General features: G+C 49.5%; 2 protein-coding genes across 7 annotated transcripts in view; one reads left to right on the plus strand and one right to left on the minus strand.

Annotated features, from left to right (window-relative positions):
• The first annotated feature begins 43 nt into the window (after positions 1–43).
• On the plus strand, positions 44–14,941 carry ZDHHC16 (zDHHC palmitoyltransferase 16). Of its 4 annotated transcripts, XR_001887015.1 has the most exons (12): positions 56–266; positions 5,244–5,491; positions 5,880–6,074; positions 6,205–6,293; positions 6,677–6,705; positions 7,309–7,442; positions 7,580–7,627; positions 8,484–8,569; positions 9,702–9,825; positions 10,015–10,085; positions 11,128–11,702; positions 12,769–12,842. XR_001887015.1 is itself a non-coding variant. In XM_017880131.1 (11 exons), the coding sequence occupies exons 2-11, from the start codon at positions 5,249–5,251 to the stop codon at positions 11,240–11,242; spliced, it is 1,134 nt and encodes a 377-aa protein (XP_017735620.1). In that variant the 5' UTR covers positions 44–266; positions 5,244–5,248; the 3' UTR covers positions 11,243–11,722. The 4 variants fall into 4 exon arrangements, 3 of the variants coding, with proteins under 3 accessions (XP_017735620.1, XP_017735632.1, XP_017735640.1); XM_017880131.1 differs by lacking the exon at positions 12,769–12,842 and having other exon boundaries at positions 44–266; positions 11,128–11,722; XM_017880151.1 differs by lacking the exons at positions 11,128–11,702; positions 12,769–12,842 and adding an exon at positions 14,859–14,941.
• Positions 12,313–18,857, minus strand: part of MMS19 (MMS19 cytosolic iron-sulfur assembly component) — a 41,547-nt gene continuing 35,002 nt past the window's right edge. For all 3 annotated transcript variants that reach the window (XM_017880122.1, XM_017880115.1, XM_017880108.1), the window contains exons 19-31: positions 17,815–17,970; positions 16,539–16,638; positions 15,976–16,078; positions 15,789–15,857; positions 15,441–15,567; positions 14,877–14,977; positions 14,667–14,723; positions 14,034–14,220; positions 13,647–13,729; positions 13,350–13,514; positions 13,209–13,268; positions 12,784–12,884; positions 12,313–12,703 (exon numbers count right to left, since the gene is read on the minus strand). In XM_017880122.1, the coding sequence (XP_017735611.1) occupies positions 12,676–12,703; positions 12,784–12,884; positions 13,209–13,268; positions 13,350–13,514; positions 13,647–13,729; positions 14,034–14,220; positions 14,667–14,723; positions 14,877–14,977; positions 15,441–15,567; positions 15,789–15,857; positions 15,976–16,078; positions 16,539–16,638; positions 17,815–17,970 (1,337 nt within the window). In that variant the 3' untranslated portion in view covers positions 12,313–12,675. The remainder of the gene's footprint in view (positions 12,704–12,783; positions 12,885–13,208; positions 13,269–13,349; positions 13,515–13,646; positions 13,730–14,033; positions 14,221–14,666; positions 14,724–14,876; positions 14,978–15,440; positions 15,568–15,788; positions 15,858–15,975; positions 16,079–16,538; positions 16,639–17,814; positions 17,971–18,857) is intronic.

Consider the following 18,857-nt stretch of genomic DNA (forward strand, 5'->3'; position numbering starts at 1 on the left):
ATCCTCGCGTGCAAACTCCATTTCCCAGGTTACCCCGGGACAAATCCGGGGGCGGAACTTCAGCGCTCCATGCTTGCGCCTGCGCGTGTGGTTGAGGATGGGCTGGCGGCAGGTCCGGGTCTGCTGGCTGGCGCTGCAGGCGGCGGGCCATGGTGGTTTGGATTGAGCCGGACCCGGCCGGGGCGCCGAGTCGGAGGGGGTGGCAGTGAGCGGCGGCAGAGGCTGCGGGGCTCGGTTTGGCTGACTGGGGAGTCGACAGGCGGCAGGTAAGGGCGAAGCCTCGGCCCTTGCTCCCCATCCTAGTCCCTTTTTCTCGGTCGGGCACTGCCCTGGGGCCTTGTTTTGAGTCCGGGTTCCTGCTCTCTCCTCGCCCCGCCCTGCGGGGCTGCGCCCTCGTCAGCTGGAGCGCACCTTCCGAGCAACCGTTAGGTTCAGAGCAGGAAGGAAGGAGGTCAAGCGACCCAACTCGTCTGTTTCACAAATATGGAACCTCAGATTCAGAGACCGGGTTTGACTTGTCCAAAATCTTCAAGATAGAGCCCAAACTGGAACCCACGGTTTTTGACTTCCAGTCCATCGCAGTTTCACCTCGCGGCTGTCATTGAAAATAAAACCTTTTCCCGATTTTTGTTTTGTTTTGTTTTGTTTTTGAGAAGGAGTCTCGCTCTTTGGCCAGGCTGGAGTGCAGTGGCGCGATCTCTGCGCACTGCAACCTCCGCCTCCTGGCATCAAGCGATTCTCCTGCCTCAGCCTCCCGCGCAGCTGGGACTACAGGTGCGCGCCATCACGCCCAGCTAATTTTTGTATTTTCAGTAGAGACGGGGTTTCACTGTGTTGGCCAGGATGGTCTCGATCTCTTGATCCGCCCGCCTCGGCCTCCCAAAGTGCAGGAATTACAGGCTTGAGCCACCGCGCCCGGCCTTTTCCCAGTGTTTTAAACTGCAGCTTCCAGTCCTGCGGTCCGATCCTCTTCGCGGCCCCCCATCCCCACTTCAGTAAGCTTTCTCAGGTTGAAAAAGCCGAACTCTGGTTGTGTGGGCCCGTCATCAAAAGATAAGCAGCCCCAAAATAAAGTTGCTACCCTTTTTCTTCTCAGTGTGTTACCCCAGAAGGGAGGTCTGCACATGAATAAAATGCCAGTCTTTATTGATGTCTGGTATCTCCTACTTGAGATTGCAAACATCCTGAGAGCAGCGTCCTTGTCCAGATGACATTCCCCACGACTTTGATCTCAGTTCACCTGACTTCTGATGGCTTTGCCTTCTGTCCCTCCCTGTCCCCTCAGTCGACTTTCCCCTTGGGAAACAGATGGTGACTTAGAGCCATGGGAAGAGGGAAGTGCTGTCGCCTGCAATCTCCTCCAGTCTGGTGGCAGACGACCACTATGGCCTGTGACTGTTACTGAGGGAGGAGAGTACTCGGGCTTGTGCTTGGGGTGGTAGTAAAGCTGCGCTTTGCTGTTTCCTCCCCTATTCACTGAGATTACCCCCTTCTTCCCTACACACATATTTTTGAATTTTGCTTTACCTCTATTTCCTGAGATGAAAAGTCTGGGCCAGGTGCGGTGGCCCGCCTGTAATCCCAGCACTTTGGGAGGCTGAGGCGGGCGCATCACCTGAGGTTGGGAGTTCGAGACCAGCCTGACCTACATGAGAAACCCCGTCTCTACTAAAAAAATACAAAATTAGCCGGGCGTGGGGGTGCATGCCTGTAACCCCAGCTACTCAGGAGGCTGAGGCAGGAGAATTGCTTGAACCCAGGAGGCGGAGGTTGTGGTGAGCCCAGATTGTGCCATTGCACTCCAGCCTGGGCAACAAGGGCAAAACTCAGTCTCAAAAAAAAAAAAAAAAAGCAAAGTTTGTATGTTCAGTTGCAGCCCACTTACTACATATATCAATTTCCTGGCATCCTGTACCCCATTAGCTAATGGAGAGAGGCCCTAGCTTCAGACTTTGTTCACCCGAATCTGTATCTGTGCATCTAGGAGCTTTCTATTTACACGGTTGGGCTGATTTCTGGTTGGGCTTGTTTTCAAAAACGACTTGTAGCTCCTAAGTGCCGTGATTTTAATAACAGTTTGTATTTCTCTCTTTATTAATCAGACAGAATGATAGCAGCAGACACTTATTTAGGGTTATCACATTGGCAAGAGTGTCCCTGTTGGTATTTGTAGGACAGATAAACATCTGGCCAGGCTTTCCACTTCTGCATCCCTCCAGGTCATTCGTTCAGCAAATATTTGAGTACTTCCATGAGCCAGGTATTGTGCTAAGTGCTTTATAAACATTTCATTTACACTTACCAAATACAGTTTGCCCTTCATACCTGTGAGTTTCACATCGCAGATTCAACCAACCATGGATTGGAAATACTTGGGGGCAGCTGGGCATGGTGGCTCGTGCCTGTAATCCCAGCACTTTGGGAGGCCAAGGCAGGCAGATCACCTGAGGTCAGGAGTTTAAGACCAGCCTGGCCAACATTGCGAAACCTTGTCTCTATTAAAACTACAAACATTTGCTGGGTGAGGTGACAGGTGCCTGTAATCCCAGCTACTTGGGAGGCAGAGGCAGGGAGAATTGCTTGAACCCAGGAGACAGAGGTTGCAGTGAGCCAAGATCCTGCCACTGTACTCCAGCCTGGGCAACAGAGCAAGACTTCATCTCAAAAACAAACAAAAAAAGTGTTTATGTGTAGCATTTACTTTGTATTAGGTATTATGAGTAATCTAGAAATGATTTAAAGTATATGGGAGGATATGTATAGGTTGTATGCAAATACTATGCCATTTTATATCAGATTTGAGCATCCATAGATTTTGGTATCTGAAGGGAGGACTGGAACCAATCCCTCCGCAGATACTGGGGTTGACTGTATCTGTATAGTTACAGAATCAGTAAGGGTTAGAGCTGGAAGGGACTTCAGCATTTAATCCCACTCCCTCACTGAATGTGAACACAAGGAGATTGAGTCCCAGCAGGGTTGAATGATTTGTCCGAGGCTACAGAACTGCTTAGGGACAGAATTGAACCCTAAGGAATTGGGTAAATCTAGTCCTTGAGGCAGGCATTTCCTGTAGCGCTCAGGAATTTAGGACGTGGTTAAGAATGATCTGAAAAGTGGAGAATAGAAGTTTTTTTTTTAAGACTAGAAGAGGTGCGAGGTAGCATATAATTTGAGTTTATTACAAATGAGGAATGCATTGGATTTGCATGCTGTTGCTACAAAAAGTATTTTGGCAAATAGGAAACTCTCCATTAGCTATAGAAAGGGAATGAACAGTGGTGTGGACAGTCCAAAAGCCACCTAGATTTGTTGTGGGGTAATCTGTTTTGTCCCACTCTTACATTTGATTGTGGGTATCCACCACTTTAAAAATTCATGCTACAAGCCAAATCATGCTTCCAAACAGTAGGGGTGGAAGTTTGAGCTTGAGCTTTTTTTTTTTAAATTTTTTTTGAGATGGAGTCTCACTCTGTCTCCCAGGCTGGAATGCACTGGCGTGATCTCGGCTCACTGCAACCTCCACCTCCCGGGTTTCAGCGATTCTCCTGCCTCAGGCTCCCAAGTACTGGGATTACAGGCATGTGCCACCATGCCCAGATATTTTTTTGTATTTTCAGTAGAGACAAGGTTTCACCACGTTGGCCAGGCTGGTCTCTAACTCCTGACCTCAAGCGATCCACCTGCCTCAGCCTCCCAAAGTGTTGGGAGTACAGGTGTGAGCCACTGCGCCTGGCCTTTTTTTCTCTTTTCAACACTCTCCTAAATTCTTTTCGCTTCCTAGGAGGTGACAGGAACAGACAGTTTCTTTATCCTGGTGCTGAGTGTAGGTCCCTACCGAATTGTGCTTTCTCCTCTGTAGACCTTGTCTGCTAAGTTCCTTTTCGCCTTAGAGCTTACAGGGCTTGTGCAAGGAGGTAATTAAGTATTTTCTTTGAAAGGTCTTTTGTGGGGATGAGCCAGGGTGCAAGGAGAGTACAATGCTCCAGTTACCGAATTGAAACCATCCCTGCAGTGGAGCAGCCTCCTCCAGTTTCTCTTGGGTTTTGAGCTGTTAAATAAGTCAGTGAGGTTGTCAAGGACAAAGCAGCCCTCCCTGGCTGCCTCAGGGCAAAATCAGGTAATTTTTTTTTCTGGTGAAAGTATTTAATCTGCAGAACTGATGAAACTGTCATCTGTTAGCGCATCTGTGTCTTCTGGTCATTGCCCAGGTAGCTGATCTCTTCCCATGGCTGCTGCATGAGGTAGAAACTGCATAGAGGAGATGGAGGCACTGGTAGAGGTGCCACAGAAGCAGTGAACTGGGAAGTCTGGTTGGGCAGCTTGGGGCTAAGGTAGCAGCTGCAAAGAAGGTTCTTGAGTGTCTAATTAGACTGGGGCAGTGGAGTCCATCAGAGAGGTCAGGCCCCGAGGCCTTCATGAATCAACATGGAGGTCCCCTCCCATTGCTTGTGACTCCTTCCTGTGGTTTTGGCCCAGAATACCTGGAGTTATCTTGGCTACCATTTCCTTGGGAGTGGGGCTGGGAATGGAATTGGAGACAAAGCATTTTCTGTCATGCAAGGGGTAGCTGGCTGTCCTGACAGGAGACAGGGAATGTCATGCTACCAGGTTGAGTCGGCTAGCCTGTGACATCAGCCCAGAGGGAATAGGAAGGAAGAGTATCTTTTGCCAAGACTTAAATAGCGCCAGGGAATATCTCGGTGCAGGATCCACATTCTGTGTACTCATTCCTCCACTGGCTGTTCTTTGGTGAGGAGTAATCGTCTGAAGGTGGGCTGATGCGCCAACGCAGTCAGGAAGCCCCGGCGATCTCTGCTACGGTGGCCATGCCCAGAGACACAGTGGGCAGCTTTGTCCATGTTGGCACACTCCACCCAAAGGTCTGTCTACACAGACAATTCCTAAGACTGCTTTGGTTTGGAGCGGCCTTTCTCACCCCTTTCCTGTGGCCTGTTGCTTTAGGTGTGCATCACCTTGGATTTGCTATGCAACCATGTGGTGTAATATAAGTACGATTTCTGCAGGCTCAGAACCGTCAGTCTTACCCCCTTAATCTGGTTGAAACATGGGCACTGTCCATAGAAAAATGAAGTAACCTTCCTACTTCTCATAGGTGGTGACTGGCCTAGCTGGGTCTTAGTCTCAGGCTTTGCCCTCCCAGTGAGTACTCTAGGCTTTCCCACTAGCGGGTTAGGAAGGGAGGGCTCAGATTAGATCCTCACAATGGTGTGCTCTCCTAGGAAACATGCGAGGCCAGCGGAGCCTGCTGCTGGGCCCGGCCCGCCTCTGCCTCCGCCTGCTTCTGCTGCTGGGCTACAGGCGCCGCTGTCCACCTCTGCTCCGGGGTCTAGTACAGCGCTGGCGCTACGGCAAGGTCTGCCTGCGCTCCCTGCTCTACAACTCCTTTGGGGGCAGTGACACCGCTGTCGATGCTGCCTTTGAGCCCGTCTACTGGCTGGTAGACAATGTGATCCGCTGGTTTGGAGTGGTGAGTGATGTCCAGGGAGCAGGAAAAGGGGTATTGTGGGGAGCAGAGGGACATGTCTCTGACAGACCCAACCCAGGTTTTGGAGGCCGGCCCCCACCCCTAGGGAAACTCCGAGTCTGCTTTGGGCATAGCTCTTGCGCCATGTCTCCCTGACCTTGCNGCTGCCTTTGAGCCCGTCTACTGGCTGGTAGACAATGTGATCCGCTGGTTTGGAGTGGTGAGTGATGTCCAGGGAGCAGGAAAAGGGGTATTGTGGGGAGCAGAGGGACATGTCTCTGACAGACCCAACCCAGGTTTTGGAGGCCGGCCCCCACCCCTAGGGAAACTCCGAGTCTGCTTTGGGCATAGCTCTTGCGCCATGTCTCCCTGACCTTGCTGGTGTTGGCAGGTGTTCGTAGTCCTGGTGATCGTGCTGACAGGCTCCATTGTGGCTATCGCCTACCTATGTGTCCTGCCTCTCATCCTCCGAACCTACTCAGTGCCACGACTCTGCTGGCATTTCTTCTATAGCCACTGGAATCTGATCCTGATTGTCTTCCACTACTACCAGGCCATCACCACTCCGCCTGGGTACCTACCCCAGGTGGGTCCTCACAGGGGCATTGGGGGAAGTTGCTGGCTATTGGACCTGGTCTCAGGAGTGGGGAGAGTACCTTGGTATGTTTTGAGAGACAGAACTGGTGCTGCCACAGTTATGCTCTCCCTTCACACAGGGCAGGAATGATATCGCCACGGTCTCCATCTGTAAGAAGTGCATTTACCCCAAGCCAGCCCGAACACACCACTGCAGCATCTGCAACAGGTGGGTCTTGGCTTTGCCCTCTGGGAATCCCAGCTGTGGTCCTTCTGCTGTAGCCCTAGGGCAAAACCTCACCTTGAGTTTGCTAAGACATGGGTGAAACACCCATCATGTCCCAGGCAATGTGCCCTCTTCTCCTGACACCTCATCCTTACAATGGTCCTCTGAGGTAGGCATTATTACCACTTGTGAAAACCGAGGTTTGGAGAGATGAGTTACCTTGTCCAGTATCTTATAGCTATTAAACTGCAGAGCTGGGTTTGAAGCAAGGCCTGGCTGTCTTCAAAGTCTGTGCCCTTTCCACCTCAGCAGGATGATGTCAGGATTGGCACTGACATCTCAAGAACTTTGGCCACCGTAACAGAGCCTGTGTCCCTTCCTCACAGGTGTGTGCTGAAGATGGATCACCACTGCCGTATCCTTTTGCTTCCTCTTCTGCCTGAGGCCTTCCTTAGCTCCAGGGTACTGTACAGGGTTAATGACCACCATTTAGCATCACCCTGCAGAGAACACTGGAGTTGAGGAGTTGTGGGGGCTGACCATCTCCTGGGGGAGCAGGAAGCTCACACTCTAGGACAGATCTTCTTGGAGCAAGGAATCTTTTGACAGCTCTTTCTTTTCTAAACTCTCATGCTAACAGCTATTGGATGGAAAGAGATGTTTGAGTTTCTGTGGTTGTTCACTGGGTACGCCAGATAGAACCATGGGTCCCCATCTGCTGTTCCACACAGATGTTTGGCTAAGTCCAGCTAGGCTGAAATATCGGCAGATTCATTTTAGTGAAGGATTTCAGTTTCTGTGACTTCCTGGTGGGACCTGAATGCTCTGAAAAGCTTTGAGCACTTCTACCTCAACCTTGGGTGTAAAGAGTTGTATTTTCCTGCCTTTGGAAAGTAGTTCTTAGTGACTGGAAGCCTGAGGCTTGGGTGATGTTGTCACGAACCAGGGATGAATCCGAGGGGCCTGGACACCGCCTGAAATTGTGTTTGATTCTAGTCCTTAATCATTTCCCAACCAGCCTGGCTAAACAATTGTGTGGGCCACTATAACCATCGATACTTCTTCTCGTTCTGCTTTTTCATGACTCTGGGCTGTGTCTACTGCAGCTATGGAAGTTGGGACCTTTTCCGGGAGGCTTATGCTGCCATTGAGGTGAGCTCGTTGTCAGGAATAGGGCAGCTCAGTAGTGTAGAACTTTGGGATGTAGAACCTGTCCCTAAGGAATGGGGCGGTAGCATCCCATCCTAGAGGCCTGAGAGTATAACCAGCACTGTTTTCCATCCCCTTAGAAAATGAAACAGCTCGACAAGAACAAACTACAGGCGGTTGCCAACCAGGTGGGCTGTCCCCACCCCACTGCCTCCTGCTGCTCAGGCCTGGGGGCATAGAGTTGTTCAGGCAACTGGGGCCGACCTGCCCATTTAGTTGTAGAGGCTGCTGAGAGGCCACTCTAGACCAGATCAGGAGTGTTCAGGCCGACTGGCTGTGGTGGGTAAACTAAGTGACCTACAGGCAAGCTGGAAGTTCCTGGTATTTGACAGTTTTGGCTATCTATCCCGTCATCACCTCTCTTCGGCCGAGCAAGCAATCTGCCTTGGTGACGGCCTGAGCAGCAAGGAGTCTATGTTAGTCTGTGTAATGGGGTTCCAGGGGACAGAGATCAGGCTGAGCCAGTCTGATCATCCCTTGCACCTGGTCTATCTACATCTGGATCATCCCTGTCCCCCAGTACCTTTTAGGACTCCTTAATCTGCTGAGCCCATCTTGGGCCCATATTGATTGTATTTCTGCTGCCCTTTCACAGTCCCTAGTGGTTCTCCTCACTCCAGTCAGTCCATTCTGGGTATGGTCTGGTCTCCTCTCTTGGGGATGCAGCCGCGCAGTGAAGGAGTTCTGGCTGGGGATTGGAGTGGCTTCCCCTGGAGCCCCATTTGTGTTGTCACTCTGAAGGCCCAGGGTCAGCTCCTCCTGTGCTTCACCATCCTGTCCAGACCCTGCTCTGCTGCCCAGTGTTTGTCCATGTGGTGATGCCGCTGGGCTTGGTCCACTCATCTTCGCTGCTACCCTGACTCCTCTGTGGCTTTACCCCGTTTCCTCTGCCTGGGTTTGGATCACTTCCTGCCTATAGGTGCTGGGGCAGTTGCTGGAGACCCACAGAGCAAGTGAGCCAGCTTTGCTGTTTTCTTTTTCTAGACTTATCACCAGACCCCACCACCCATCTTCTCCTTTCGAGAAAGGATGACTCACAAGAGTCTTGTCTACCTCTGGTTCCTGTGCAGGTATTTAATTTTGATAGTTTTAAGGGAGGGGAAGCTTCAGAAAAAAAGTTTTTTAGGTGCCCATACGCAGGCGGAAACCCATTCCTAAGTGAACTGCTACTGTTTTAGTCTAATTTAGGTTGGCAAAGAGCCAGCACTTTTCTAAAGCATTTCAGGGCAGGGAGCACTGAGGATATTGGCATTGCTTATTACTAAGCACATGGATACAAGTATATGCTTGATATGTAACCAAAGTAAGTTAAACTCCTTATTTATAGATGAGGAAAACTGAAAATTGGGGGCCAAGGGGCGGTGAAGTGAAGTGACTTGTTCTATGATACACAGCTAGTAGGAATAGTAGCACTGGAATTTGAATTTCATGCCATCCCATTCCAACCCTGGGTGCTTTTACTACCTCCCACTATCTCCCAAGCATGGGTATTTTAGGAAATATAGAACATTTTCTCAGTAATACAGACTTCTCTACTCTCCTTTCTGCATACTCTCTTATTTTCCTTTAACAACAACAGAGATGGAGTCTTGCTATGTTGCCCGTGCTAGACTCAAATGATCTTCCTATCTCAGACTCCCGAGTTGCTGGGACTACTAGGCATGAGCTACTATGCCTGGCTTCACATCACTTATTCTTAGGCCACTTTGATGCTTTTTCTTTTTTTTTTTTTGAGACGGAGTCTCGCTGTATTGCCCAGCTGGAGTGCAGTGGCCGGATCTCAGCTCACTGCAAGCTCCGCCTCCCGGGTTCACGCCATTCTCCTGCCTCAGCCTCCCGAGTAGCTGGGACTACAGGCGCCCGCCACTGCGCCCGGCTAGTTTTTTGTATTGTTTAGTAGAGACGGGGTTTCACCGGGTTAGCCAGGATGGTCTTGATCTCCTGACCTCGTGATCCACCCGTCTCGGCCTCCCAAAGTGCTGGGATTACAGGCTTGAGCCACCGCGCCGGCCTTTGATGCTTTTTCATTGATGCTGTTTATAGACATAATGAAGTAAAAGTTTATCTAGGATATATGCTGGGAGGTGAGGAAGACTTAGGTAGAGAGGTTACAAGCTAGTTGTTATTGCTTAGCTCAATTTCAGACATACTTCCTCCAGCCCTCTCTAAACTACCCACCAGTCTTTGCCCCTCTTTTCTTAGTTCTGTGGCACTTGCCCTGGGTGCCCTAACTGTATGGCATGCTGTTCTCATCAGTCGAGGTGAGACTAGCATCGAAAGGCACATCAACAAGAAGGAGAGACGTCGGCTGCAGGCCAAGGGCAGAGTGAGTAGGGTTGAAGGCTCGGGTGGGTAGGTGGGTAACTGAACCTGCTCTCCTGTAAACAGGCCATGGGCAGGGCTGACTAGGGCAAGCATTGTAAAAGGCCAGAACTACTCTACCTGAGCTTTAGCTTAGCCAGTTTAGTCTCAAAAATTAGAAGTTCAAAGAAACATGTGTTTTTCTTGGCTCCAGGTATTTAGGAATCCTTACAACTACGGCTGCTTGGACAACTGGAAGGTATTCCTGGGTGTGGACACAGGAAGGTAATGTAAGACACACAGACTAATGCAGTCCAACAGAATGCTGTGAAGAGAAAGATGTTCTGTGCCTGGGAGCACTTGGAATATGGCTAGTGGCTACTGTGTTAGCACAGTTCTAGACTCTACGAATAGAGATCACTGTTCATTTGAACCTAAGAAGCTTGAGGCCAACACTATGTGGTTTTAAGTAACAGATGAGGCTTCAACATGACTACAGTAGAATCCTCGGAAAGCTGTGCTCAGGAAGGGGCCTCTGGTTGTAGGATGCAGTGGGCAGCAGTCACCTCTCACTTGGAGAGCAGTGTCTAGAGTTCAAGCCAATAATTTGTGAGATGAAAATAATCTACTTGGCACAGAGGCCCTAAGACAGTAACTGGAGCTACCTCTCAGCCCAAGACAAGGGGAAACAATTTTTCTTTTCTTTTTTTTGAGACGGAGTCTCGCTCTGTTGTCCAGGCTGGAGTGCAGTGGCGCAATCTCGGCTCACTGCAAGCTCCGCCTCTGGGGTTCACGCCATTCTCCTGCCTCAGCCTCCCAAGTAGCTGGGACTACAAGCGCCTGCCACCACGCCCGGCTAATTTTTGTTTTGTATTTTCAGTAGAGACTGGGTTTCACCATGTTAGCCAGGATGGTCTCGATCTGACCTCGTGATCCGCCCGCCTCGGCCTCGCAAAGTGCTGGGATTACAGGTGTGAGCCACCGCGCCTGGCTGGGGAAACAATTTTTCAAATGGCAGTTACTGAGGCGGTAACAATTAGATGAGCAGACGTGCCTTCCCTCCACCCTTTCCCATGTACATGACACTCCTATCACTGTGCTTAAAGTGGACCTTTAAAAGTTGAGCTCGAAACCTCAAAAGGCCTTCAAGGAACCAAAAGGTACATTTGTCGGATAAAATTAGGCAGAAAAAATTAAAACTTTTGTTACTTTCATAATTGACATCAAGGCAGCTTCAGGATACCTTGATGTATGCTTGTTAAGGAATGATGATCGGGAAGGACCAAGAATTCTTGGAACTCAGAGACACTTCTCTCTTCTCTTCTAGGCATTGGCTTACTCGGGTGCTCTTACCTTCTAGTCACCTGCCCCATGGGAATGGAATGAGCTGGGAGCCCCCTCCCTGGGTGACTGCTCACTCAGCCTCTGTGATGGCAGTGTGAGCTATACTGTGTCAGCCACGACTTGAGCACTCATTCTGCTTCCTATGTTATTTCAAGGGCCTCCAAGGGCAACTTTTCTTGGAATCCTTGATCAAAAAGAGCCAGTGGGCCTGCCTTAGGGTACCATGCAGGACAATTCAAGGACCAGCCTTTTTGCCACTGCAGAAGACAGACACAATGTGGAGAAATCTTAGGACTGACATCCCTTTACTCAGGCAAACAGAAGTTCCAACCCCAGACTAGGGGTCAGGCAGCTAGCTACCTACCTTGCCTAGTGCTGACCAGGACCTCCTCCAGGATATAGCACTGGAGTTGGCCACCACCTCTCCTACTTGCTGTCTGAAAAAAACACCTGACTAGTACAGCTGAGATCTTGGCTTCTCAACAGGGCAAAGATACCAGACCTGCTGCTGAGGTCACTGCCACTTCTCACATGCTGCTGAAGGGAACAAAAATAAAGGTATTCAATTTTTAAAGATACGTAGCTTCTCACTCTGCCTCACAATAGGGCAGGGAAGGGGAAAGTCAAAACCTAGTGAGTAGGTGTTCTGGTCATGCCTCTTTTTTTTTTTTTTTTTTTTTTGGAGACGGAGTCTCACTCTGTCTCCTAGACTGGAGTGCAGGGGTGTGATCTCGACTCACTGCAACCTCCGCCTCCCAGTTTCAAGTGATTCTTGTCTCAGCCTCCCAAGTAGCTGTGATTAAAGGTGGGTGCCACCATGCCTAATTTTTGTATTTTTAGTAGAGATGGGGTTTCACCCTGTTGGCCAGTCTGGTCTTCAACTCCTGACCTCTAGTGATCCATGCGCCTCAGCCTCCCCAAATGCTGGGATTACAGGCATTGGCCACCATGCCCAATCTAATTTTTTAAAAAATTATTTGTAGAAATGGGTTCTTGCTGTATTGCCAGGGCTAGTCTGAAACTCCTAGCCTCAAGCGATCAGCCTGCCTCAGCCTCCTAAGGTGTTGGGCTTACAGGCCAGTCCCTGTCATTGTTCCTCCAGCTTGGGGCAGTGGCCCCTCCGGTTATATGAAGCACATGTGGGGTGGGGGAGATATCTGACAGCCCCTTACCAAAAGAAATCTTTATTCTTCAGCAGGTACACACATCCGCCAGCCCTGGTCCTCAGGGCCACACTCATATGCACTCACCCCTCAGCAGCATATCGCCCCTTTTCTGACATACCAATGCAAGAGACCCAGGACCCTAGATCTTTCTTCAAACACAAGTGTCTCACACATACTTATTTCACAAATCCACTTGAAATCTGGACTCTTATGTTCCTTGTACAGCCATGCAACAGAGGCCTAGCATTTGTGCTGTGTCTGTGGGAAAGGCAGTCAGAGGCCAGTGGTTTCCCTGCTTTGGGGAAGATGGCTCGATAGTAATTCCAGGTTAGATTGTCAGAACAGTCTAGGCCAGGACTGAGGGCTCAGCTGCCAGGACTCCCCAGCAGAAACCTGTAGGCAGAAAGAAAGTTGGCGGCATTAGTGGTGAGGCTCATTTTGGTCCCATCTCTCCCCAGGACCTAGAAACTCACCATTCCCCCCTGGCTGACACTGCTTCCTTGCGCACCAGTCTCTTCTTGTCATCCAGGGGTTTGGCTAAGGCCCGGATCACCTGTGGTTTGTACGGCAGCAGCTGTGGAGTCAGAGGATCTAATCAACCTTGCTCATCCAAGGCAGCTGAAAGTACCGCTTTTTTGATTCTGTACAACTAATATTCTGAGGAAAGCAAAACATCTTTAGCGATTCCAAGGGATGTTAAGTGGCAGGATGACCATTCTGTTACCTTCTGGGCCCAAGGAAAAGAATCCTTGGGCCGATAATTACAAGATCTGTACCTTGTAATTCAGATCTCAATTACACAGCAGGGTGGCCAAGCCCACTTGACTAAGGCAAAAAGGTACTTACGTGTCTCTTCTGAGACGTTCCCAGGCCAGGGAGGGACACCTGAGGTACTTACCACAGGGGTGGGCAGACGAGTGAGAGCATGCATGCATTGCAGTGCGGCAATCCGGACAGCCTGGAACACAACCACAAGGAGGTGAGAGCATGCCCAGGGAGAGATGCTGGTGCCTAAAAGAGTTGCTGGGGCTCAACGTACCATGGAAGGGCTAGAGCTGAGGTTCAGAAACTTGGTGACGAGGGTGTCCACATGAAGACTCATGACTTGGGGTGCTTCCAGTAGAAGAGGCTGAAGGCAGCTGAGGGTGGAGAGCTGTACCACACAGTCAGGGCAGGACAGGGCCTCCAGCAGCAAGGAAAGAAGCTAAGGGGCAATGGGCAAGGTGGGGGATGGCCACATTGTGAAGATCCTGGTTCTTGTCCCCTCCTCTTTCTAGCCCCATCTGAGGAAGAATAGCTTTGTCCTTTGCTTAGAAGCTCTGCCTGCAGGACTTACCGTGGGCAGCTCTGGCAAGAGCACAGGCTTAGGCAGCCTGTTAAGTACATGAGAAAGACCCTTCAAGTAGTTTGGCTTCACATCTGTAAAAAATGGAAAGGCTTAGAAGAGAAATTGGACTTCGATATATAGCTTGAGAATTCAATCCCGATCTGTGATGAGGCTGAGACATCAGCCTACAAAGGAGTAAAAAAGTCCTTCACGCTCAGAATAAGCAAGATACACCCATCAAAGGAAGAAGTGGGACAAGAATCTAGAAGTTTAGTCTTCTAGGCACAGACCACAATATAGCTCTAAAGAAGCAAGTGGCTCCTAAATTATCTTGGGGAATGTGGCCAAGCAAAGGAGAGGTGTGTGTATGTGGGGCCTTTCTTTCAGACTCCTCACCTTGGGGAGCAGCATGGAAGCCCTGGACCAAAGCAGGCACATTATCGGTGAAGAACCGCTGGCGGAACATGATCCGCACTTCAGCATGGCCAGCACGAGTCAACACATCAGTGCAGTCAGACATGAGCAGAGAGAAGCCATCAGCTGCTGCTGGACCTAATTCTGGGTCATTCAGGAGGTCCATGAGCTGGAGAAAAAAGAGCCTTTGAGGTATATCAGGGAAGAAGAATCTTAAGTGCCAAAGATGAGAATGGGGCTGGTAGGCTCATGTCTATAATCCTAGCACTTTGGGAGGCCAAGGCAGGTGGACTGCTTGAGCCTAGAAGTCTGGGCAACATGGCCAGACCCAGTTGTTACAAAAAATACAAAAATTAGCTGGGTTTGGTTTGCTCCTGTAGTCCCAGCTACTTGGGAGGCTGAAGTGGGAGGATCACCGAACCTATGGAGGTTGAGGCTGGAGTGAGCTGTGATCGCACCATTGCACTCCAGCCTGGGTGACAGTGAGACCCTGTCTCCAAAAAAAAAAAAAAAAAAAAAACCCACACAGAGGAGGATGGAAGTCCTTGGGAGGAATAGGAGCAACAGGAAAGTTTGTTTAGGTCCCGGGTTCTCCTGTCTCCAGAAAGGACGTACCCGGGCTGTAAGGCAGGAGCTGAGAGGATGGTATCTGAGCACGAGGGCCTTTGTTACCTGTAATTAGAGACACAGAGAGCAATTGGGGAATGACACTCAAACCCCAGAACCCCGAGACATAGATGTTTATAGTTTAGGGTCAAACAGGGACATTTAATTTAACCAGACATAACTGCCTCTCTGTCTAAACAGACTACTCCAATTCCTTACCCAGAGAAGAAGAGTGAAGGCCTGACTACGACAGGGCCCAGAGCCCAGGCCAGCCTCCACTTTGTCCACAGCCAGCTGTAGGAATTCATCCAGCTGTTGCCCTAAAAAGGAGAGGAAATGGTGACATAAAGGCTACACATTTGCCCTTTAACAATGAAGGATGCAAATCACTTAAGTGCAGAGCTCCCTGAGAAGCTGTTAGAAAGGGAAAATACCATTTTTGCCTGTGGACAAAATGATTGGACACCTGCATAAGAGCCTGGTATTCTCGTAATACAGAGGTGCTGCCATTTGAAAAGAGAGGGTTGTCACTAGCCCCACTGTAGGGAATAGGATGGCAGAACTAGATTCTTTGTGCTCCCTTCTCTTCTTAGGTACTATAAAGCTCTGCCCAACTGTGGTCTTGATGCTTTTCCCACGGGCAGTCCCAGGACAGTGCTTGAGCAGTTGAAGCCCTATTAATGTTATTAGCAAGCTCCTTTTAAAAAGAGAATGAGGACTGAGCTATAAGATTTCACGGGTAGTTGATTGTGGGAGGCTCCTTATACAGTCTGATCTCAGTACCTGCAGGGTGCTTGTTGAGGAGTCCTGCAAAGCACTTGGCAGCAGCAGTAGAAGAAAAGGGGCAGCTGTGGCAGCAGCTCAGTTCCAAAAGCTCCCGCATGAGTTGGTTCAGCTGAGGGATTTCCACCTACAGAAAACCTGGCCATGTAATGGACCCAGAGAACACCTGAACTCCAAGAGAACCAGTACACAGTGGCAGCAGGGACCGGGATGGATAAGAACTAACTTCTCTGGTGGGGGAAGTAAAAGATCAGCTTAGCCTGTGGCAAATTTCAACCCAAAGTCACCTGGGATCCATTTCCCCTTGTCAAGGTTAAATAACGGTACTTCCCAAATGTGCTCACTTACATTTCGAGGCAGGGAGCAGACAAAGGCCATAAGCAGTGCAATCAGCCGCCTCTGCCCCGAGGCATCATCCTATAAAGGAAGCAGAGCCCGATCAAGCCTGCCAGTAATAGGCTTGTCTGCCCCTCTACCCATTCCAGATTAGCCCTAAAAAAACCAGCTTGAAGGATGTAAGTTCTAAGACTGTCACCTGGAATGGCTGGAATCGGCTCGGGAAGCTGTTTTCAGGCAGAAAGGAGACCTTGCCATCCAAGAAGAGGGGCACAATGTGTGTGACACTCTGCGCAGCTAACCTGGGGGCAGAGTACTAGGTATGACCAAGGAGCTAGGATTCTAAAGCAGCCCTCTCCTCCACAGACATGCTTTTCAACCTGGGGTTCAAATTAGGATCACTAAGTCAATGGGACATGCCCTGATCATTCATGCATTGAACAAATACTAATTTGGCACATATTATGTGCCAGTAATTATTTATATTCAGGTTCCCATCTGGGAAGTTAAGGTATGTTTTAAAATGCCCTACAGGTAATTCTTAAGCCCATCTGCAGCTAAGAACCACTGGTCCATGGCTTCCCACCCTCATAGTCCATGGTGCTAAGAGCCCCTTCCTTTTGTCAGCAAAACTTACAAGACAATTAACTGCACCCACATTTACATATAGGTAAAAGGACAGCTGACAAGGCAGCTACCTATTGCTTCTTCCCAAGAATGCTATCCTCCCTGGGTTCAGGCCACATCCATGATTATACTTACTCAGGGCTCAGGTGGGTGGTAGCAGTGCCAATGACAGACACCATGGCAGCCAACACCTCATCCTCCAACAGTACTTTTTTCAGAACTGAGGGCTCCTTCTCTGCAAAACATACACACGCACACAATCACAAGACCATGACGGGTTCAAGAAATGGATGATTGGGTTCTGTCACCATCACTGACTCTGGGGCTTGACTCTAGCCATGACAGCAGTTCTTAATTTGGCCTCTGGTAGTGCTGTAGTCCTGAGAACCAGCAGGGCACCAGAAACAGGAGTGGTCTGACCTGGGGCCACAGAGCGCTCTTGAGAACTCGGCACAGTCCTTAGACTAGGCCAACAGTGGGAAAGAAGGATAGCTAAGATGAACATTCTTAATATAAGAAATAGATATGTTGTCCCTGGTGTCCATGGAGATGCAAAGGAAAAAAAAAACAGTAATGTTGGTTTCTGAAAAAATTAAAAACATGCATTTATCTTCATGAGTCCTTATTATTTATAGCAACTATCATATACTGAGTACTTCCTGTGTGGCAGGTACTACACACTATCTTATTTAGTCCTTACCAACTACCCTGTGAAATAGTTTTTCTTTTTTTTTTTTTGAGACAGGAACAGGATCTCGCTCTGTCACCCAGGCTTGAGTGCAGAGGCACAATCATGGCTCACTGCAGCCTTGAACTCCTGGGCTCAGGTTATCCTCCCACCTCAGCCTCTTGAGCAGCTGGGATTATAGGTATGCACCACTATGCCTGACTATTTGTAGGAACAGGGTCCCCTGTGTTGCCCAGGTTGGTCTCAAAACTCCTGGACTCAAGTGATCCTCCTATCTTGGCCTCCTGAAGTGCTGGGATTACAGGTGTGAACCATGGTGCCAGCCTAGACGGTACTCTATCTCCATCTTACAAGTGAGGAAATTGAGGCTTGGAAAGGCTGAATAGCTTCACCTAAATTAGCACGTGGTAGAGCTGAGGCTGAAACCCAACCAGGTGGGCTTGACTCCAGAGTCCAATTCTAAGTAAACTAATCACATAGCACTTCAAGGGGAAAAGGTGTGCATTCTTTCGAACGTTGCTAACACTAGTGGATTTTGGTTCCTGCCATTGGTCAGGGTGGCACCCTTTGCTATGAAATGAAATCTCACTCTGAGGACAAAGGATTCAAAATAAACCTCTGATGATACAAAACACAGTACCAATACCCAGAGGGTGGCAGTGGTGTTCAACACCAGCAGAGGGCAGAGTTCCCAAAGGCCAGGAAGGAGAGGTGGAAAGTTACCTGGCATAGAGGCCTGCACAGCCAAGGCAAGCAGGCAAGGTATAGCTGTCTGGTGGAAATACCAGCAGCTCTCAGGGTCCTGCTGACATTTTTCTGCCATCTGTTTGAGGCTCTGACAGACAGCAATAACGTCACTGGATTGTGCAACCATATTCCCTGTTGGTGAGAAAGTGTTCTCTGTAAGGTTTTCTTAAAAGCACTTTCAGGTATTTCCAATACACAGCAGATGAGAAGAACAAAGATGAGTGACTGAAGAGACCAAGAGTGCCTTATTAAAAAGCTGAGTCACTTTATTCTCCTGGCTGTTCTTTCTGATCTATTCAGACTTCATAGTTGAGACTTGCTCTGTTCCAGGCTCTGCAGCAGAAACACTTGTATATATTCTCCCCTTATTTTTCGTAACAACCCTAGAAGTATAATTTCCCTCACTCTATAGAGGAGGACATGGAGGCACGATGAAATAAATGATCAGTGGCTTTTCCAGGGTCACAGGAAGTACAAAGTCAGGAATCAAGCTCAAGTTATAATCCAAGTCTAGTATTCATTCTACTATGTAACAGCTGCTGGATCAACCACGGCAGGTCTGAATCTACCCACAGGGCAGGCTGCTGTCACTTTTGCCTTGGAGCAGTGCTTCTCAAACTCAACGGTCTCCGAGTTACCAGGGGACACTGTTAAAATGCAGATTCTGATCAGTGAGGGCCTGAGATTCTGCACTTTTTTTTTTTTTTTTTTTTTTTTTGAGACGGAGTCTCGCTCTGTCGCCCAGGCTGGAGTGCAGTGGCCGGATCTCAGCTCACTGCAAGCTCCGCCTCCCGGGTTCACGCCATTCTCCTGCCTCAGCCTCCCGAGTAGCTGGAACTACAGGCGCCCGCCACCACGCCCGGCTAGTTTTTTGTATTTTTTAGTAGAGACGGGGTTTCACCGTGTTAGCCAGGATGGTCTCGATCTCCTGACCTCGTGATCCGCCCGTCTCCGCCTCCCAAAGTGCTGGGATTACAGGCTTGAGCCACCGCGCCCGGCCCGATTCTGCACTTCTAACA

This window comes from Rhinopithecus bieti, unplaced genomic scaffold (assembly GCF_001698545.2).
Source record: "Rhinopithecus bieti isolate Rb0 unplaced genomic scaffold, ASM169854v2 scaffold_425, whole genome shotgun sequence".
NCBI lineage: Eukaryota > Metazoa > Chordata > Mammalia > Primates > Cercopithecidae > Rhinopithecus > Rhinopithecus bieti.